The sequence below is a fragment of the Ruditapes philippinarum genome, unplaced genomic scaffold (assembly GCF_026571515.1).
Source record: "Ruditapes philippinarum isolate M1 unplaced genomic scaffold, ASM2657151v2 ctg1199_1_1_1_1, whole genome shotgun sequence".
Classification (NCBI taxonomy): Eukaryota; Metazoa; Mollusca; class Bivalvia; order Venerida; family Veneridae; genus Ruditapes; species Ruditapes philippinarum.
In genome coordinates this window covers 1-22,381 of record NW_026858761.1, presented here as the reverse complement: position 1 = coordinate 22,381, position 22,381 = coordinate 1, and the positions used below count along the sequence as shown (strand labels likewise).

General features: G+C 32.8%; 2 protein-coding genes across 2 annotated transcripts; one reads left to right on the top strand and one right to left on the bottom strand.

Annotated features, from left to right (window-relative positions):
* The first annotated feature begins 169 nt into the window (after positions 1-169).
* On the top strand, positions 170-12,327 carry LOC132754161 (fibropellin-1-like). Its single transcript, XM_060744755.1, has 11 exons — positions 170-304; positions 699-841; positions 3,009-3,144; positions 3,485-3,648; positions 4,350-4,440; positions 4,957-5,310; positions 5,807-6,021; positions 7,920-8,148; positions 8,346-9,608; positions 10,079-10,265; positions 11,192-12,327. Exons 1-11 carry the CDS (start codon positions 241-243, stop codon positions 11,271-11,273), a joined length of 2,928 nt encoding a protein of 975 aa, XP_060600738.1. The 5' UTR covers positions 170-240; the 3' UTR covers positions 11,274-12,327.
* A 138-nt stretch (positions 12,328-12,465) lies between these two features.
* On the bottom strand, positions 12,466-20,020 carry LOC132754162 (uncharacterized). Its single transcript, XM_060744756.1, has 9 exons — positions 19,942-20,020; positions 19,181-19,315; positions 18,402-18,616; positions 17,633-17,814; positions 17,028-17,161; positions 16,368-16,473; positions 14,485-14,683; positions 13,307-13,550; positions 12,466-13,039 (listed from the first exon to the last, which is right to left on the bottom strand). The coding sequence occupies exons 1-9, from the start codon at positions 19,988-19,990 to the stop codon at positions 12,726-12,728; spliced, it is 1,578 nt and encodes a 525-aa protein (XP_060600739.1). The 5' UTR covers positions 19,991-20,020; the 3' UTR covers positions 12,466-12,725.
* Positions 20,021-22,381: the final 2,361 nt, after the last annotated feature.

The window sequence follows — 22,381 nt, the reverse complement described above, 5'->3', positions numbered from 1 at the left end:
AAATATATACAGATAAAAAAAGTGATGGGTTTAGATAGATAGTTAATTGAATTGATATCATATAGTTCATTGAATTGATATCATGGATTAATTAACGATAACGATAAAGAGACAGGTGCGTTTGAAACGTCAATATTCTTGTAGATAAAAACAATGTAAAGTGTGCAATGAATTGTCATAAAAGAACTTACCCTTTAATAAATGCCATTACTTTATAACTCATTGAAATTATAATTAAACATGGCAAATGGTTTAGGAACAATCGTATTTCTATTTATTTTACCATTGGGAACAAGGTCATTGAGTAAGTAAATATTATTTAGTAACATAAATCACTTCTAGAAAAGAACAAGGTAAAATCATTTAATTTACTATTGATTATTCAGTTCTTACTTAAGTATTAAGATGCAATGTATATGCATAAATAATGAGTAATATTTTACTAACGCTTTTAAAATGTGTATATCCTTTATCCTATTTTTATCAATCGGTTTTCTAATTTTCTTATTACAAGCATTGATATTATTGTTATTATTATTATTATTATTATTATTATTGTTGTTATTGTTCCTGTTGTTTTAAGATTAGATTAACGTACATTTGTTGAATCGATTGAATGCAAAAAGTGTTAAATTTAAAAAGTCAAATAAATAATCACAATGTGTTGTTTTATATTTTGATGTATGATTATCTTTTAGCCCCGGGAGCTACTAGCAGTTATATTTCTGCACCAGGGAAGGTTTTACCGGGTCCGTTACCGACGAATTCATTCAAGGTCACACGGAATGTAACCCTGGGACAATGTGCCGCAGATTGTTCATTACAATACCATCTCAATCAGGTTACTCTCTTCTTACAAATAATATTAGTTATTACAAAATTTGTTTATCTGTTGCATTTGCTGCTTCTGCCTACCCGGATGTTGATGATGGTGGTAGCGATGTCTGTCATAATGATCATAGTAATGATGATGTTGTGTTGTTTTCTGTTGTTGTTGTATTTTGGAAGGGGTTGTTTGTTGTTGTTGTTGTTGTTGTTGTTGTTTGATTTTTTTAATTGATTTCTATTTCACGAATGATTTAATTTATGTGAAGCTGAAGACACCAAACTCCAGGAATATTCAGACAGGGTTATGTATGCTTATTTGGTGAGATATTGTCGTATTACTTCAACTGTGTGTAAATGGAACAATGCTGTTAAAAGTGCAAAAGCAGTCTATGTAGATTTTTTTATTTCAACACTCCTGTTGCATCCATTCAAGAACTATAAAATGATATTATACTCCATGGAGTGGCACGACAGTTCAATCTATGCGGTTTCCAAAACAATAGAGTTATTTGTCAAGTATTTGATAGCACGCATTTTAAGAATTTTATTCAAATTTATTAGATAGATGAAACAGGTCGTAAAGTGTAAGAGAAACCTAGTAAAGCTTTTAAATGTGCAAACTTGATTTCTCTCAATGTCATATTACGCTTCACTTATATCATGAATGTTACCGAGAATGGTAAATTTTGTTTTATGGATAATTTAATTCATCAAGATCAACGTGCAATGCTTTTAGGATAATTATTACAGTGAAAACCGGTAGGCGTTAAGGATTGATACTTTAAAATCTTGAAGAAGAAAAATTTCGACTTTAATGAAATCTTGGGCAAAATATTTATACGGAACAAATGTAGAAATATTTTTTGTAACCTATAAAAACTTAACCTTTTCTCTATAAAGAAGAAAATAAACAAGTCCTCATCATTATTTACAAGGAAATTATTACCACATCTTACAAGCATTAAATTATATTCATTAGCAATATATTATATCTGTTATTACAAATATCTCCTTTTATGTACCTAATGATGCAACAGTCTGTTATAGGAAGGAAAGGTAACTTTTCAAATGTTCATTATGTGTACTAAATGGCGTATAAAAAGCTCTTAATGCTTATAATGTTGTGAGAATTTTGGAATAATCTCATCAAGTATTCTTATTGACTATTCTGACATTCGACTATTTATAGCGTTGCGCTGCTCTCCATTGTGGGGCACGTCTTGTTTTATTTTATGTCATTATGTGTTCCTCGCTTTCACAGTTTTTACAAACCTTTTGAACACTCACGTTTTAACACATACACATTCTGCTGATGTAAATAGTGACGACTGACGATCGTTTAACTAATGTGCGCTTGAAAAATAATTAAAGGGAAGTAACCTCCTCTTGATTACAACTATGAATTGATACTGGTGACGCCCCTTTATGAACGTTTGACGTTTATTTTCTAGATATTCGCTTTTTGTCCTCACTCGTTTGCCGAATATTCTCAAAAACCCGAAATGTATTGATAGGAACATAAGCGCCACCAATCACTTCTCGGCATTTTCCGTGAAACTTCGGAAAAGAACCTCAACACAATAGTAAGAATACACAGAACGGACTAACCCACGCTAAGAAACTAAACATGTAAACAAATAGTAATTTATTGCTGGAAGTTGTTGACTAAGTTTATTCCAATATTTGGAGTAAAAGTCCACCTAAATTAAGTAAATTAGTAGATGTTAAAGTCAACAGTAGTTGTAGAAACTTAAAGTTCTCAATGTCTACCCGTTGACAATAATTCGGATTTTGTTATAGAAAATGATTGTCAGACAAATTTTCAACCATAACTTTACCGAAATAGACTTGATTTTCCTTTGGATGTCAAAATTGTACATTTATTATAAATTATCAGAGATTATACCCTTTGTTTATGTTTATATATAAAACCACGTGGTAAAAATTTTCAATCCGTATCAAGTCCGAGATTATTATGAATAATAGCCAAGATGTTCCGATTGAAGCGGCACACTAGGCGTAATTCAATCAATAATGGGATTTAAAAAAAAGACGAATAAGTCGAATGTTCCTTGTAAAAAGCTTTTATTTTTTTCTTAAACGCTTTCAGTAAAATTCTAAAATGCACGTTTAAATTTTGAATATATAGCCTTTTGGAAACGTTTATTCGACTGTTTCAGTTTCATTGTTATGCGTTTGAGTTTGTACCCGTCACAAAGATGTGCGTGCTGACCAATGTAACAACACTTGTTCTAAAAGGAGGCTACCTTGGATTGTTGGATAATAAAAATATGAACTACTTTGAACGGTCGAAAGGTTTGTCAAAACTTTATGCTGTTTTTCGCGAACTTTTTAAGATATTATCAAATTTATCATATTTTTGATGATATAACATGTAAATGTATTTCAAATTTAATTGTTATTGCTTTTATAAGCACTTAACATCTACATACCCCCAGCGACAATTCTGCCAAAAAAGCATAATCTTCGTTACATTTTAGACGAATAGACGTGTTAATTAATACGGGCGTTTTTTATAAATATGTTTTAACAGCCTTATTATAAAACAATGTGTATGCTATATACATTGTATACACTTGTGTAATTCCATATTTAAAATTTGGGACAGATAGAGTATACGTATGTTTATTTTCAGGTGCTTATATCAATTTATTTCAACCGTACGGTCACCAAGTCCTCAATGACCAGAAGACGTATTTTACAATATTTCACAATATGACGCTCGAGAAATGTGCACTTTTCTGTCTACTTGAAACGCGTGACACGTGCATGTCATTCTCATATAGTGAAAGTAAACGGGTAAGTATAGATGTAAATTGATTATCTAAAACTATAATGAAAATCATACACATCCTCAGATAACAGTTAAACTGCTTAAAAATACAGAAGAGTTCGGTGCAACTTTCTTAACCCTTACCACGCTCAATATCTTAAATGGACTCATTCAATTTGGACAAAATCATTTATCAATTTTAGGGAAAATTAAGAAATATATATTAAACTTAAGCGAACAATCCATGCATCGTTGATCTGCACCGGTCTAGTGTGTATTATTTATCGTCAACAGCAGGAATATGGTTGAACGGACATTTATTAGGACTTTTATATGTCATGCTTCGTCGCCGTTTTATGTTTTAATATTAATACACTTGTTACTATATATAGTAACAAAATTGCCTATTATTTCAACTGATTATGAGTGTCATGTGACCGATTATGAGTTTGCTCCCCGGGAAATTTCAATAAAAAAACTAATAGAAGTATTTTAATGCTACTATTAATAAATATATCAAAGACATTAAAACACATCATAGACGGACCAGAAACTGATAATCGGTGCCCTCGGGCTGAAACCCTCGGGATCATTATTCATTTTGAGTGATTATCATTTTCCGGCCCTACTCTGTCGATATAAATTTCTTATCGATAGATAGTTTGTCTGATTTGAAATTATGATCCCGCCAAAAAAAACGACTGAAGTATGATTGTTTATATTACAGGTGTGTGGACTGAGCAAAGTTTTCTATGCCAAAGATAACGGTCAAAAGTTGGTATCCTCGGATGACTACAATCATTATCAGTATTTCTCGTGTAAGTTATCTGTATTCTTATACTTATTATCTACCTGGTTATAATGTTGATGGATAATTCCATAGAAACATCTGCCTAAATGATAACTATATGGGCTATGCTCAATTGACATTTACGGGCTTATCAAATTATTTAAAGACAGTAAAACTGCAAAACAAAGCATTCAATGTTTTTGTGGAAAGAATGCTAACAAAGATGCGGGTGTATAAATTATTTCATTTAATTGGTGAATTCAATTTGCTTATAGAAAGTTGTTAACAACTTAAAAATGCAATATCCAAATAAAACGATTCAATTCCAAATTTTAACGATCTTAAATAGCACAGCTATAATGATGGAATTAGTTTTATGGTGCATGCAGACATGATAAATTTGCTTTTCACAGAGGTGATTGCTAATATAGAATATTTCTGTGTAATTTCCTTTTGGGACAATGAATTAATCGCTCTGAAAACTGCACTTGTCTATCATATAAATAAATGTGTAATGAACTTTACATAACTGATGTAATTACAGCATGGCCTTGCAACGCCACCATACCATGGAACTACTCTCCACGTGCTATTGCGTCACCGTATTTCCCATATGCCTCGGTCACAGACATCGACTGCTACCTGAAGATAGAAGCTCCACAAGGGAGACAACTTGATTTGGTTTTCTCCACCTTTTTTAGTCAAGACGATTTGTGTCGTCATCAAGATGGCGGAATAACAATCTATGACGGCACATCCGAACGCAGTGTCGAATTATCAAGACTCTGTACTTCGGATAACTTCGTAGATAGTCGATTTCGATCATCGGATGGATACCTTTACATTCGTTTTGCAACAGGAAGCATTCCATTTGCCTTTAAGGCTGTCTACGACATCAGTAAGTTATTATTAGAACTTCTTAAAGGATTTGACCGGCATAGTAACTAAGTTTCTTGACTTACGTTTAACTATCTTTTTAGATGAGTCATCTGTTGGTATACACGTGTTCTTCGACAGTAATCATTCTTAACTATCAACTCCGCCAATGTGAGACATACAAATCTGGAACATTGGCACGTAGTATGGCTATCGCGTGCGCACGAAGTAGCTATCGCGTGCGCGCGTGGTAGATAAAAATGTTCTGATGGCCTCTTTATGCCACCGTACTCGAGAGGAAAATATACGTTATATATTTTAGATTAATAAAATTTATTCTTTCAGAACATTTTACCAACTACATCATTTATTGATTTCACTTCAGCAATGAAAATGCTAAAGCTAATGAAATACGTAAAATGTTATGTAAGTGTAATAATAAAAACTAATAAAAGGTACGTTTTATTTTCTTGTGCATAAATAATGAAACCATTTAAGGGAGTGTATTCTACTTACAGTTGAAGTCGATCCGTGCTTGAGTTCTCCGTGTAAGAATGATGGCACGTGTAGTTCGGATGACGGACTATTTACTTGCACGTGTATGGCTGGATTTACAGGACATGTTTGTGAAACAAATATAGACGAATGTGAAAGTTCACCATGTTTGATGGGCGGGAAATGTGAGGACAGGATTAACAGTTTTAAATGTAACTGTCCAAGTCTACTTGGTGGGGTGAGTTTTGATCATTTATCCCCCTCCCTTATTTTTTGGCTGGCGGCTACTAATTCTACACATGCGATTAGTGTAGACCAAAATCAAGCTGTAAATACGTGATGTCTGATCATGGTCTTCATTGTTCGATATCCAGTCAGTACTTACTTTGAAAACTCCTCGGAATTGATAATTGAGAGATAGACAGTTCCTTTAAAATGATCATCTTAGGATTGGGTAAATACTAAGAGGATATTTTTTCGTTTGCGTGAAATATGGAATATATTTTCACGAAACATGATAAAATGCCACATATTTTCACGAGCCGGTACAGCGAGTGAAAATATGTGGCATTTTATCATGTTGAGTGAAAATATATACCATATTTCACGAAAAACGAAAAAATAACCTTTTTATTTAATTTTATTATCAAAGAAAATGGTACCGAAACCCCTTGCTTGCTACCAACTGCAATTGTACAGCGCGCAGTAATTTATGCGTAAGCACGCGCTGTTTGGCGCTACATTGTGACGTCATGTAAACAACTCTTTAAACGTCTGTACAGCGTTAACAGTAATTAAAGATATTGGTGTTCGGATCAATTTTCTTAGTTAGACCATTTTCTATCATGCTAGATAGTTTTCAAAACAATATTCAAGAAAAAGTTGTTTTGTATTTATCAGATTTTTCAAACAAAACGGCGAAAGAAGTCCCTTAAAATAAATATGAGTTTTGACTCCGCCCACTTTCATATTTATATTTCATATTTATTTTTAAAAAATATGAAATATATTTGACTGATATAGCACCATATTTCATGGGTAAAATTAAATACATTATAATACATGTGTGCATAATGAAATCAGCTATGCTCGTATCAATCGTTGATTCGGTGAAACATTAATGGGATTGAAATAAATATAAATCATATATTTATTGCCAATGTTTGTAAATGCCTGTTTATAAGTCGATCAAAGTAAAGTGTTTTAGTCATTAATTGAGCATTTAAAGATTCAAGGTAGTTAAATACATTATGCTTAATTTACATCCGATTACTATCTATGACATGTTTCGTTAGCGATCTTAACATAATTTTATTTATGTATTGTAAAGTATGTAATTTATATGAAGAAGAAATGAGCCGCGTCGCGAAAAAACCAACATAATGGGTTTGCGACCAGCATGGATCCAGACCAGCCTGCGCATCTCTACTTGTAATAGGGTTTGTAGGCGAACAGCATGGATCCTGATCAGAATGCGCGGATGCGCAGGCTGGTCTGGATCCATGCTGGTCGTAAACACATCACGTTGTTTTTGTTATGACGCGGCTCAAATAAAGTTAAAATATTATTCAATATTGGACTGATTTCTTACTTTAAACCGCATGAGCTATTTAATTGCACTGTAACTGCGTTATTAATCTCAGAAACGAACTTTGTTTTCTTCTTTAGAATAGACAAACATGTGATTTATAACGTTTGAATAATGGTTTTAGAGCATGTTTAATGCTTATCACGTGAAGTAGCGGTGATTATATAATTATTTGTCATTAAATTCGCAAAGTGGCAAAATGTATGTAAAGTAAAAATAATTTTGACTTCCCATAACTGTACAAATTACCAGGTAAACTAGAACAGGACACCAAAAAAAAGCGTTTAAGAAATAAAATAAAAAGATTTTTCGGGCATGTGGGCGTTTAATCTTATCATCAAGTATTATAGTTTTGTTGTTGTTTTTTTTTCTTATTAAAACGACACATTCATAACTAAATTCATTGCAAGACATGATCGTAAATCTTGATAATTTGTATGATTAAGTACATTATATATTGATGCTTAAAGAGACACTTGTGATTGAAAAAGAACAGCACATTGAATAAATACAATGTTAAATATAAGCTTATCAATAAATCTTTACAGGAAAGATGTGATAAATTTGTCGGACTGTGCTATTTGAGTCCGTGTAAAAATGGCGGGAAATGCACTCCAAGAGGAACAGAAGCTTATAACTGTCAGTGCCAGAAAGAATGGTCGGGCGAAAATTGTACAAAGAGTGTTCCAGATCCATGCAAAGGCAATCCATGTAAAAACGGTGCCTCGTGCTTCCCAAATTTCACAGAGGGGAAATACACGTGCAGCTGTGTACCAGGTACCACAATGTAAATTGTTCAACCTATTTACCTACCTACCTACCAGTCCTATCTATCGTATAAATTTAAAGACAAATAATAACTTAAAAACTATGATCGCAATTTATGATAAAAATCTTCAAAGTGTTCTTTTCATTTTTTATGAAAAGGTAGAAGATGAATCTGAAACTTTATTAACTTTTATGTATTTTTGTAGGCTTTACAGGTCAACAATGCGAGCTGGATATAGATGAATGTGCCAGTAACCCTTGTTTCCACAACATACCTTGTACTGACTTAGTCAATGATTACCAATGCAATTGTCCACCTTTCATGGCAGGCAAAGGATGTGAACTGTTTGTGGGAAGATGTAGCGAAAACCCATGTCAACATGGACGTTGCATTCCGACCGGAAGGCTAAACTACACATGCGTGTGCGAGGCTTCTTACACCGGAAGTCATTGCGATTCTCTATTTATTAACTATTGTGATCCTAATCCTTGCGTTCACGGTAAATGTTCGTCTTACGACAACGGGCCGTCCTGTGAGTGCGATTTTGGGTTTGATGGTTTCCGGTGTAATCAGAGGATCAATCATTGTCAAGATGTAAATTGTACAAACGGGGAGTGTGTAAATTCTGATGTTGGCTTCAGCTGCAAGTGTAGCCCGGGTTTTGAAGGCAAATACTGTAATGACACTATTAACCACTGTTTAAATGCAAACTGTAATGGCGGATATTGCATAAACACAATGACGTCATATTTTTGTGTTTGTACAGGAGGGAAAACTGGGCAAACATGTGATACCTCCAAATACGCATGTGATCAAACAGTTTGTAAGCACGGGACATGCAAACAAGACAATGGAGCACATTTTTGTAAATGTGATGAAGATTTTACTGGAAAAGAATGTGATACTCCAATAAATCACTGTATAAGTCAACCTTGTGAACACGGTACATGTACGAGTGTTCTTGGAACTTTCAAATGCACGTGCGATGACAACTACACGGGTGAAAGGTGTGATCATGTTATAGACCATTGCAAGAATAACAAGTGCATTTATGGATTTTGCCAGAACTTGAATGACAGTTTCCAGTGTATATGTGCTGTAGGTTATCATGGAAACTTTTGTCAGTACAAACCCAGCGAAGTAGAACCTACCTCTACAACCGTGAGGCCTTATGATTCATCAAGTCCAGCACATTCTTTCATCGATGTAGTTTCGTCAAGGTCACCAGTAATGACAACTGACCTGTTCTTTTGTACAAATGACACGTGCAAACATGGTAGATGTGAAAAAGATTTCCCAAACGTTTGCTTGTGCTTGCCAGGATTTTATGGGGAAAGATGTGACAATTTTGAAGGCTGTTCCAAACATAATCCCTGTCACCATGGAAACTGCTCTGATACTTTAACCAGTTTTACATGCCTTTGTGAAAATGAATTTGAAGGGGAACTCTGCGAGAAAAAAATAACTTGTAAATATTAAAAATAGTTTCTTATCATTTTAATATTTTGATTCGCTAGCATGCCGCTGCATTATTTACAAGTTACTATTCATGTGACACAGCAATTTCTGATGAGTACTACCCTTAAGCCGACAAGTTCATTCCAACACATGCCAAAATGGAGTCAAATGTACAAAGCGAGGTCAATCTATATAACATTATTCATTAGGTTAAACAAGTCAATTAAAGCCCATAGTGCTAACGTTGAAGATATATTTTGTGGTCAGTTTATGAGTCACATCGTTATTTTATGTTCAAATTGTGACGTTTGCGGAATATGTTGTGGGGCCCGTCCATAAATTCTATATCACACATGATTGGACATCTGAATAGAACCAACATTACAGCTTTCTTGGCGGTAAATGCATTAAAGATCCATATTTTTTCTTGTCCTATTAAAATATTTTGGCTATTCAAATGTTAAACTATTTCTACTTCAGCAGCTGATAATTGTCCAGATGCACCGTGTAAAAATGGCGGGAAATGTTTTTCTACTTCAAACAATGATGATTCGTTCAGATGTCAATGTCAAAATGGTTTCTATGGTGTACATTGCGAGACAAACGTTTTGTGCGATCTATATCCTTGCAAGAAGGGGACATGTGTAACATCTGGTGGTTCAATACGGTAACATCTTCATTGTTATTTAGCTATAGATATAATTTATGCAATATAAATGAAATAACTTGTTGAAGTTAGAGAAATATTAGAAGAAACGGGAGACATAAGTAAAGGAGATACTTAGAACGTATATAGAGAAATCCTTTGATAATTTAGCGAAATAACAAATGTAATACGTTACACCAGGGCTAAAAGGGACATTACTATGAGACGTTTGAAAAATAACATTTATGAGATATAACTTGTAGCAAATGTAAAGAAATGCATAAAGTTATTTAAAAAAAATAACTTTGAATGTCAAGAATTCTAGAAATAAATACCAGGAAACAATAAAAGCATGTAGATAACTAACTTTTTGAGAGAGAAAAAAACTATTACTAAGAAAATTATAAAGGTTAATTCTAAGAAAATGTAAAGAAATATCTAATTTCATTTCACACCTTTAAAAGATAACCAATGCACGTTCAGCATTTGCAACACGTGATGTTCCAATAGAAATCATTGTCAGATTCAATCTTATCAGTTTAGTCCCGTTTTTTCTCCAAAATCCAAAAACGTCTATATCAATACCGTATCAAATGCATATTTTATTTCTTCTAGCCTCATTTTTAGACTCCAATATCTATATTAAAATCTTATTGTAATAATCAATCTTCTGTCAAACTGTCAAAAAATGTTGCTGTGAAATAAAGAGATCACCAAACGTGGTTGAAAACAATACTGATTCTATTGAACTCGTACAGCTGCAAAACTAATATCAGGTATAGCTAGCGCCTCGTCCAATATAGTTTTGAAAGCTGTATACTCAGTATTGTATAATAACCTCAAAGTATTGTATTGTACCAGTTCAAGAAAAATAGCTACACGATCTATGTCACTGCTGTACAATGCCTTTAGGTATCTATTAAAATCATTTCTTTATATTCATACAGATGTGAACTACAAACTATAGCAGGCAATGGCAAGTCAACTATTGTGAATATCCCGTTTCAAAACGGTAAATTTTACTTTTAATTCTTTTCAATAGAAACTTAGTTTAAAGTATTTGTATCACAATGTTTACTAAGTTATTTGTTGAGTTTTCTTTACTCATAACAATAAACATGTAGTAGGTACTTAATATATCCTTGTGGCGGTGCATATTGCTTGATAATGATTTTAAGCGGAATTGAGTTGTTTCTTTACTTGCCGTTTAGTGAAGCTTTGTTTTGCTACTTTGTTGCTATTTATCTTTGTTTTTGACAGCGTTTGCTATGATAATCATTTTCAGCAACATTTTTATAATCAGCATCATTTTCATTATTTTCATCATTGTCATCACAATTTATTGTTGTTATCATTATTGTTGTTGTCGTTGTTGTTGTTATTACAAACGAATTATTTTTTACAGGTTTATACTTATCACGCCTCCCCATGAACTGTTTTTCGAATACTACGTCGTTATATTTATATAAATATATGTTTTTATGTTTTAGACATGTTTATTTATAGGCAATCATTGTTAAATTTAACATAGTCAGATATTTTTTTTTTTCAGAGAACAGAGTTAAAGCAGCACGCCTTCACTTTTTGTGTTGAGTTTAATGAAAACATAAAAAAATGATCTAATAAGGAAAAAAGTCAAAATGTACAAATTAAGCAATTTATACTAAGGAATTTAATCAAAAGCCACAGAAATTACCTATAATTATATGTTCAAAATATGCAAACATTTCTGTCAGTTCGTTAGAAAATAGGTATAGAACTTTGATTTGAAAAGTGTAAATAACGTTATATTTTGCACATTTCATTCAGTTTAACCTTGAAAATGCAAACATTTCTAATTTTCTCAAGTTTTAATTATCTATTTTATGTATCTCGAGGCCTGTTGCTTTAAAGTTCTTACTACATGTATAAATAACAAAAGGTCTTTTTAAAGCAGATCCAACTAGCCATGGACGTCCATCCAAGAAAAATTATATATAGCATTCTTCTATGTTATTTAGAATAATCTAAGTGCATTTGTACTTCAGTAATTCGCGATCGTTCTATTATCAATATATAAAAAAGTATTTTAAAAAATCCAAGTCACTGTTTCTGTTTTTAACGAACAACTGCGGCAGCTCAAGGTAAGTAAGACGTCAGTACCTTTAGTACTTTAAAGTCGATGTTTTGTATTCAAAAAAGTTTAATGTACGTTTGTTCTGATAGAAAATGTAAAACTGTGTTTCAGATATCATAACCTTTATTTTATATTTTTAAATAAAATGCTTTATTCAAACTAGTTTAAGCACTATTCGGGTTGTTTAGAATAAACTAAGCAGTATATGGAAAAAGAGGAACTTCCAATAATTGGGAATTACAATATCACTCTGACCAGTTATAAGTTTTTCATCAACCAAAAAATAATTTCTATATAGATATTTTGTCATTTACCAAATGAAATAAGTATACCATTATTTACATAGTTATAATATTTTCTTTATTTTATGCTCTCGCGAACATTTGAACATCTGCGTCGGCTGGCTCCACAGCACCGTCTCCATATTGATTCAAGTCGCCAAGCAGATAATCATAGAAGTTGTATCGTCCTGTATCGTACTTGACAAAGCTGTATCGACGAATGTAGTTCGATCCATCGACTACGAATTCGCGTTCGTTGTACAGATTATACATAAATAGTGCTCTGGTTCCAAGTATTATCTTCTCCTGCGCGTAGTCCGCTTGGTACCAGGTGCGTTCATTGTTGACGATGACACTGTACCGGATGTCCGCTCCAGCATTTATCCTTGCAGACTTATCTGAAACAAAACGAGAGAAATATGTGATATACAAAAACAAAACTAAATGTTTTGTTTATTTTCAACATTAACATTGTCAAATAAGTTGTCAGTGTTGGCTACAAGAAGATATAATCGCTAAGATTTTTTGCGTTAAAAATTGGCATCAGATAAAGTAATTAAAGTAAAAAAGTAAAGTAAGCTAGTTTTTTATTACTTAAAATTGAAAATGAGACTATGAATAAGAGATAATTTATTTACATATTCAAATAAAGTTTTAACACGTACCAGTTGTGCTTTCAGTCGTTATATCTATGTAATTCCTGTATTCGGCAAACCATGTTATTCCTGCGTTAGTGTTGGTGTCACTTTGAATTCCGGTACTACCCATGTCGTATTCGATCGTTTGTACATTCCCATCTGTATCAACGTTCAACCATTCAAACCTTCCAAGAGCAACATCAAAATTGATAGAATCGTAGATCTGGGCAATAACTTTACTGGAGCCGAGTGGCTGGCGTACGACGTTGGCCTGTTAAAAGTAAGATTTATTGTGAAGTTAACTTTAATTTATCGGCAGAGTATTGCATCGGCCGGTGAAAGGTAAATCATTGGCCTATTTAAAGTAAGATTGATTGTGAAGTCTGTAAATTCATGTAAACTTTAATTTATCGACAGAGTATTGCATCGGACGATGAACGAACAAACGTTCATCGTTTTTTTGTGTTTTTTTTTGTTTGTTTTGTTTTTTGTTTTTTTTATATATATAGTTTTTTATAAACATATATATAGGTATATATACCTATTAATACCTATTTGCAAGTAAGACAGAGCTTTTTTAAAAGTGTCTAAAATTAAAACCACATTATGCCTCAGAAATGAATAAATTATTTTTCTATATTAAGATAGGACAAACATGAGCTTTAAATCGTTTGGATTATGATATTTTAGAGCATCTTTGATACTTACTTCCAAACGTAAGAAGCACTGATTGTGTAATTATTTGTCATAAAAGTAGCAAAATGTAAACATAGTAGTATTTTCACTTCCAAACAAATACCAAATCACTATAACCATACCAATTAACAGAAACAAAACATGTTTTAGGTACTTGGTTAATTAGTAACTGTTCGGACACTGTAACAGGACACCAAAAATACAATGTTTTTTGAGAAATAAAATTAAAAGCATTTTTGGGGCATAATGGGCCTTTAACATGATTTAGGAAAGTCGTCCTATATTTATAGTACTTAAAAATATATTACTTAATCTGTCCTATATTGGACTAACTCTGTAGGACTGATATTTGCCTGTTAACGTATAATAAGTTGACCTTTTGGCATGCAGTTACCGATAATAATTATTGTATTTACTTATTTATTTATTTTTATAAAATCATGGTAATCATTTGACATGTAATTAATTTGAGGGAGACATTATGGTAATGTTAAGTATCGCCAACTTACCTCGTAAATCTTATCACCTATTCTGCATTTGATTCTTTTACCCGCATTGACAGCATCATTTAGATCTTGGATGTTACCAAACAGAGGGGTACCGTCATCAGCATGTCTGTAAACAGTCATCCAGCAAGGGTCCACCAGCCAGTCTGGCTCGTATGGAAGCTCTTGTGTTTCTGCGAGTATGTGGTCATTGACCAGCCAACTGGTGATTTAAGAAAATATTTATATAAGGAGGACTAAACATTCAAACAATGAAGAAAAAAAGTTTTTCGTTATCAGTAAACAATAATGTAATGACACAGATATTATATACACACTATTTTATTGTTTTGTTGTTGTTGTTGTTGTTTTTGGGATGTTGTTGTTTTTTGGGGATGTTGCTTTTTTTTTCATTGCTGTCGTAATTTCTGTTTACACTTATCGCAGAGACATTTGTTAATTGTTAACAATTAATGATATAATTAATTGATTAATTAATTAAATGAAATCGATTAATTAATTGTTAACTAGAAATGTGTCCATAGGACACGTGTGAACTCCATCACGCAGCCACTGTTCTGTCAAATCTTTTTAAGCTAAGTCAAGGATCAATAAACTTACCAAATACTATCCAACCCAAACGAAACCAGGTTGGTAAATCTAAATTTACACTGCTAACCGCCCATAAATGTTTTTTGACATAATTAAAAAGCTTTTTGAGTAATGCGCCACAGTTTGAAAATGCCTAATTTTTAGTACTAAAAATAATCCTAAAATACAAAATCTTAAATCCAGACGAAATAATACCTGTGGCAACGCACATGCTGATCAATATATTCGCTGTACAGTTACATGACTCTAGGTCAAATACTTTTTGAGTTACGTGCGACACATGTTGAAAATTGCAAAATTTTACTAAGTCAAGGGCAATAACTCCAAAAATACTAAAAATATCCACATGAAAATACCCAGGTGCACAACTACACATGCTGATCAACATTCCTGTTAAGCTTCATGACTCTAGGTTAAATACTTTTTGAGTTACGTGCGACACAAGTTAAAAATTGCAAAATTTTACTAAGTCAAGGGCAATAACTCTGAAAATACTAAAAATATCCAGACGAAAATACCCAGGTGCACAACTACACATGCTGATCAACATTCCTGTAAAGTTTCATGACTCTAGGTCAAATACTTTTTGAGTTACGTGCGACACAAAAGTGAACGGACGGACGGACGGACGGACGGAAGGACGGACGGAAGGACGGACGGACAGACGGACGGACGGACGGACAAGGGTAAATCTAAATGCCCGCCACTAACGTGGGGGCACAAAAATCAATTATTTTATTTATTTATTTATTTATTTATTTGCTGAGATTCTATTCGTACCCTAAAATAAACATGTATATTTAAATCTGATGTTTTTTTATTTTGTTTCCATGTTGATGGATATAGTGCTCCCTTGTATAAGCAGTTCATATCAGTTATTGAAGTATGTGCCAATGTTGGAGAAAATGAGCTCTAAATCTTCTTGACAACAGTAGGAAAAAGGTTTACAATTATACCATATATCATTTAAACAATGCACATACGAGCTTTTTAAAGTGTTTCCTTTATAGAAATTTTCAAATGTTATTATTTTTCACTATTCCCTACCGTAGAAAATATCTGATACATGAACGAGTTTGAATGCGTTTTTATTTTGAGGGACCTATCTTAATAAATAACTACTAGCGGGTATTTCCGGAACTTGCCAAAAACGGCGAGATTATGAGGCTACAATTTCACGCCTAATACAATTTGAAAAATGTAATGTGAATCTTATTATTTTCTTTAGGACAATATATAAATACACCTCATACTTCTGTAGTTTATAGCAAAAGAAATGTTAAGTTTGTTTGTACCTTGCTCTCAGAACTCCGGTAGTTGTCCAGTTAGTAAGTAGCCATTGTTCCGTTGTATTAAACTGGGTATGAGACTGAACATCTCTTAGTTCAAACATTGACACACCTGTTTTAAAAAAAGCAAACAAAACACATAACATAAAACTGGGGAATAAAAATCAAAGTTCAATTCCTGAAATCAACCTTATCTATAATGCCTATATATTATCGACTTATGTCACAAAATGACTTGATAAAAAATGAAAATGAAATAATAAAATGTTATTCGCCATCGCTTTGTAAAATACGAAATAAATTTTGACTCGTACCAAGTTTCACATAATTGGTCTGATATCTGATTTTCATCTTTTTAGTTATTAACATATATATTTCCACTTTGTCCAAAGCACTGTTTAAAACCTTATAATAATTCAATGTTGACTTCAGACTCTTGACCCTCGCAGTCTGGGTTCGAATCCCGATTGGGACTTTGAATTCTTTCACGTGAGGAAACTATCAAGTTGTTTTTCGGAAGATCGTTCACTGAAATAATGCACGGAGGGTCATCTGAAGTCTTCCTCCATACATCTAGAAAATCGCATGTGAACATTTACACTCTCGGTGTGACTTTAGATGAGTTCAAAGTTGGTTTAAATTATTCGAGCAAGGAAACATAGATACCTTTTAATACTTGTCCCGATATGTCAGCAACTTCAAGGTGTCTAAATGTGTCGTTTACCGAGACTCTTACGTGAGAACCGTCCGCAATAGCGCGAATGATATTGGCTTCACCAACAACATTTCTTGAACTATGTCTGTATATACAATAAAAATGTTGAGGTTTAAGTGTTATATATTATGTAATAAAGTCTGATCTGTGTCATTTTCAAAGTCAATAACAATTGTTGTCACAATTATTTGTTGAGATTTTGAATAAGCCGCTGATTTTAAGCCGCTGATATGTGGCAAGGACGGTAACTTGCAAATACCAGAGCAGGCTTAATGAAAATACTGGGCCTGCAACATTTTCAATTTTGTCGTTTTTTGGCATTCTTAAGGTTTTCTGTTTTCTCTATCTTATTTTCTCATTAAAAACCAATTAGTAAAAACAAACGGGAAAGCTTCCAAAGATTTATTAGCCTCGGGGTCAGTTTTGCCAAACAATAACAACTGCTAGATCAAAGTTCTTTCACGGAAACTGCAAAATTTTACTTCTGTGCATATTTTATGGGAGAGTAGTTTGAAACTTCTTACCTGATAAACTTCTTACCTGATAAACTTCTTACCTGATAAACCACTTCATCTCGGAATTAGTATTTCTGTTTATTCGCACTCTGTTTACAGGATCATTGATAAAGAATTGCGAGGCATGGACGTTTGCAAACTTTGCAGCAAAAATTAAGTAAATGTTCGCCAAGTTCCTATTATTTTGTGTCCAGAAAAGACATTGACCACTAACTGTAATTATCTATAAAGAGAAAGTCTTATATTAGCCATTCCCTTGTGTCTATCTTTTAATATGCTTCTATATCCGTTTCACTTATAAGAAAACAGTCAAGTATAAGAGATAACTAAAAACTTAATTTATAGTGTTCTGATAAAAATATTAATCTTTTCTAATTTACTTGACTTTATTCGCTCTCTTGCGTTAATGTGAATAAAGTCTAAGACTTTCATTTCTTATATGCATGTTACCCCAGGGTTTTTTTCTAGTCCCAAGGGAACTCTTTTTATTAATGTTTAAAAATTTGGAAAACCCAAAGGGTTCATAAACCATACCGTCAAATTTGTAAAAAGGGCCTAAATTTCCGGGTTTAAAAAAACATTAGATATCCCATTGATTTAAACCCAATTTTGGGGCTAAAAAACTAGTAAAAATTTAAATTTTACATGTTTTTACCAGTAAATGCCAAAAAAAGTTTTAAAAATATTTTTTTTCAATGGCATTAACTATAATTCGAGTTCTATGACTGTTTACGTGTAACCTTTTTCTTCCACACCCATTTCCATAAAAGTTACATGATATATAATAACACTTTTAAAAACAAAACGCACCTCTTGTTCGGGTTCGTCATTAATGATCGAATGTATAGAGCTCTTCTGAATATTTGTAAGGCCATAAAATGGACTCCAAACTTTAACTTCTGCCCCATTTCTAAGTCCTTCAGTGAGAGCCTCCAATGAACCATCAATGGTGTTCATAAGATTATCATGACTGTACACCATTTCCCACATGTTGCTTGCTGCATCACACTCGTCTTTTGGTGTATCTGAACACAACAGAACAGAACAGAAAGGATTAGCCCCTCAATATTGTCCTTTACAATAAGGGGTAAATAACAAAAATATATACACAAAAATATATATATATATATATATATATATATATATATATATATATATATATATATATATATATATATATATATATATATATATATATATATATATATATATATATATACATTGTATATTAAATTATATATAGTGTGGTCATGTTAAGATTAAAAGTTATTGATTTTCGTTCTATTTTCCTAATGATGTGACAGGTTTGTATGTACATGTATTTAACTGATATGCTCATTTGATAATAAGCCTAACTTGTAATAAAAATAATCTGAATATTTTCATCGATCGTGTATGCTCAATTTGTTGTCTAAACAATATAACATTTTTTTTCTCAATTTATTTTACTTCTCTCTTTTAATTGAAACACAAAACGGGTTTTTCCATTGTCATTTTACCAAGGTGTCAATAAAAATATTAATAATTCAGTGAAGAATTAAGCTCAGTGTGGTATAAATAATTAAATATTGTCTGAAATACTGTCTTACAAATGTCAGGTTGGCATATGTATAGCTTATTTCCATTCCCTTTGGCATTACTGTCGAGTTGGCAGCTCAACCCACACTCACACGCCTCGACGGAAGTAAGTGTATTATCACACAAACAACCTTCAGCTTGTGGTTCTGAAACGGATTTTGCATTTGAGTCGCGTCACGACAAAACCAACATAATGGGTTTGCAACCAGCATGGATCCAGACCAGCCTGGGCATCCGCGCAGTCTGATCAGGATCAGTTTCTCTACTTATTATAGAGTTGTAAGCGAACAGCATGGATCCTGATCAGACTGCGCGGATGCCCAGGCTGGTTTGGATCCATGCTGGTCGCAAACCCATTATGTTGGTTTTGTCATGACACGGCTCATTTTTTATAATGCCCCTTAAACAATACATCGCATTGAATGCCGCTATCCCACACTCAAGCGACACATCGCCTTATTAATGAACCCCTTTTGAAATAATTATTATGGAAACCAGGCGTTCAAAAGTTTTGAAAATAAACTTTGACATTTTCAATGTGATATGGACAGTATGTAAGATTTTCTTTACATTACAAAAGTAAAATATAGTAGTTATATTTTAAATGTATACTCGCCAGTGGATTTTTTTTAAATACAAGTAGTTTTTAAATTATTCCACGAAATAATAAAACTTAACTTATCAAATATAACTTCTGAATGGTCAAGGTAGTAACAGAATTTATAATTTCGTGAAAATCTAGTTATCACGTATGAGTTTAATTTGTTTTTACCTCCGCATCGATACTTATGATTCCCAGAATTTCCATTCTGCAGAGCCATACAAACAGTTCCAGTTGCACATCCTCCCGAACCCTGGAACATTGTATATAACAGATAATAATAATAACTGCTCCACGATCCCGGTACGTGCGCGCCATGGAGAGACACAGGGCATTGTAACACCGCACTTTGGGGTCAAACGCACTTTGGGGTCCGACCCCAAAGTGCGTTACGTACTTTGGGGTTCGACCCCAGAGTGCGTTACGCACTTTGGGGTCCAATTTTGACCCCAAAGTGCGTTAAACAGGTACATATGCATTTTTTAACATCTGGCAAACGACCGCACTTTGGGGTCATAGAAAATTTATGTTCGTTATGTTTTAAATAATATATTTGTAGTCAAAGCCAATGGTAAACAAAAAATCAAGGGTATTAAATAGACGCAAATATGTGCCCTGAATTTTAGTATAATCAATAGGGATTTAAATGATCTTTATTAGTAAGTGAAGAACTTTCACCAAATAAATCACCAAATAAAGAATTTGTATCAATTATTAAGCTTAAAATATTTTTTCTCAAATTTTTCATTTATTTTAAAAGAATGTAGACCTTTCATTAACTCCATTGTTTTTAGCTAAATGCATTATTTTCCCGTTTTTTATTTACACATTTTATAAAAATATGATAGTTTTAGCATAGACAAATGTGTAAATTCTAGGGAATCTTTGTAAGACATTTCAGTAAAAAATGTGCCTGATAATATGTTGAAAGAACCATTTATTTAGCTAAGTGTGACATAATATAAGAAACTTGACTAGGTGTAGACGGGCTTTAAGTAGTAGTCCGTACAGACAGTACTAAAAATATCAACTACTTAAGTAGTCGCGAGCTTCAGAATAATGTAAAATTCTCACTGGGGGTATAGAGGGAATTGTGGGGTATTTCGGCCCCCCCCCCCCCCGAGGGTTAAAAATAACGTTTTAAAGTCCCATAATGCATTTATTTGTTTTCCTAAAAAGCTTTTTTATTTCAATGTTCTTCTATATTATCAAAAATAAAACACATTGGCCAAATTATCTTAACCATCTTTTTCATCTGTTACTATTTGGCAATGATGAGTACTGTTAAAGTGAATTAGTACGGTATTTTATATGGAAATTAAATACTACAGTGTTTTGACTACTTTTATGACAAATAATTTCACATTTATCGCTACTTTCTTCAGGTAACAAGCAGCTTACAGTTCTCTGATACCATTCTTTTAACATTATAAAATTCATGTTTGCTCTTTCTAAAGAAGTATGTAAGATTTCCTATAAAAAAAGCCTCTGGTTACGGAGCTTACAAAAACCCTTAAGTTTGTTGATAAGCTTAATAATGTATTTGTAAAAATCGATCGAAAAACTTGATGTTTCACCAGAACATTGCAATATAAGTATTAATGTATAGTTCTTTGCGAAAAAATAATTTTTAATTCATTCCCAACATATTTAAAATGGGGCTCAAATATGGCACCAAAAGTTATCAAGTAAATGACTGACAGAACAGGAATATTTTTCGCAGCACCTTTTAATTTCTAGGAATATACAATTTCTGTACTAGAGTATTTTGAACGGTGGGCATAAAAGTGACATTTGCATTTTTTTGATACTTTTTTTTTTTACATATTTTTTTGTTTGTTTTTATCGTACATATTTTTTTTTAGTTTTGAATACATACTTTTTTAAGTTTTGGCCATACATATTTCTTTTTTAGTTTGCATACATATTTTATTTAAGTTTTGCATACATATTATATTTTAGTTTTGCATAAATATTTTATTTTAGTTTTTTGTACATATTTTATTTTTGTGTTTTTCGTACATATTCTTACATGACGCCATTTGCCAAAGCTAGACGGTTTGGTTAATTTACGCCATTTGTAAAACCACCATTTTCAAACACTTTCGCCATCTGTAAATTACAGTACCCTATTTGCAAATGCCATTTTGTAAAATACCAACATTTTCATTTTTGGAGGTACATGTATCAAAAAAAAAAAACACTTTTAAATATATATAATAGTCCCCGGTAACCCCAAAAAGGTTCTGCATTGGGGCTCGATGTGGTTAACATTTCAAAGGGGCCTAAAAAAGGGTTTAGGAGATGGAGCGGAATGAAACCCCAATCTTTACTTTGATGAAGGGGGCCCCCACCTTGGTCGGACACCCGGCTTAAACTTGACTGATCTGGATTTTAAAAGAATTTTACCCGTTTTATAAAAAACTTCAAAACTTTAAAACCCTTTTTTTAAAACAGTGGTTAAGGACCCTTTTTGTTTTTTTGTGATAATTTAATACACCTCCCTTTGTAAAATTCCCCTTTGGGGGGTGGGGGGTTTAAAAAATCTGTTTGTTTGCCTGTTCCCAGGATAAGGGGAATTTATTATTGGGATCCCCGGGCAGTGGGCCGG

Coding starts and splice junctions, on each gene's coding strand:
- LOC132754162 (XM_060744756.1), bottom strand. CDS start 19,990: ATGGCTCTGCAGAATGGAAATTCTGGGAATCATAAGTATCGATGCGGA. Junction 19,316..19,941: donor TCATAAGTATCGATGCGGAG/GTAAAAACAAAT, acceptor AATCCGTTTCAG/AACCACAAGCTGAAGGTTGT. Junction 18,617..19,180: donor CATATGCCAACCTGACATTT/GTAAGACAGTAT, acceptor TGTTGTGTTCAG/ATACACCAAAAGACGAGTGT.
- LOC132754161 (XM_060744755.1), top strand. CDS start 241: ATGGCAAATGGTTTAGGAACAATCGTATTTCTATTTATTTTACCATTG. Junction 842..3,008: donor TACAATACCATCTCAATCAG/GTTACTCTCTTC, acceptor CGACTGTTTCAG/TTTCATTGTTATGCGTTTGA. Junction 8,149..8,345: donor CACGTGCAGCTGTGTACCAG/GTACCACAATGT, acceptor GTATTTTTGTAG/GCTTTACAGGTCAACAATGC.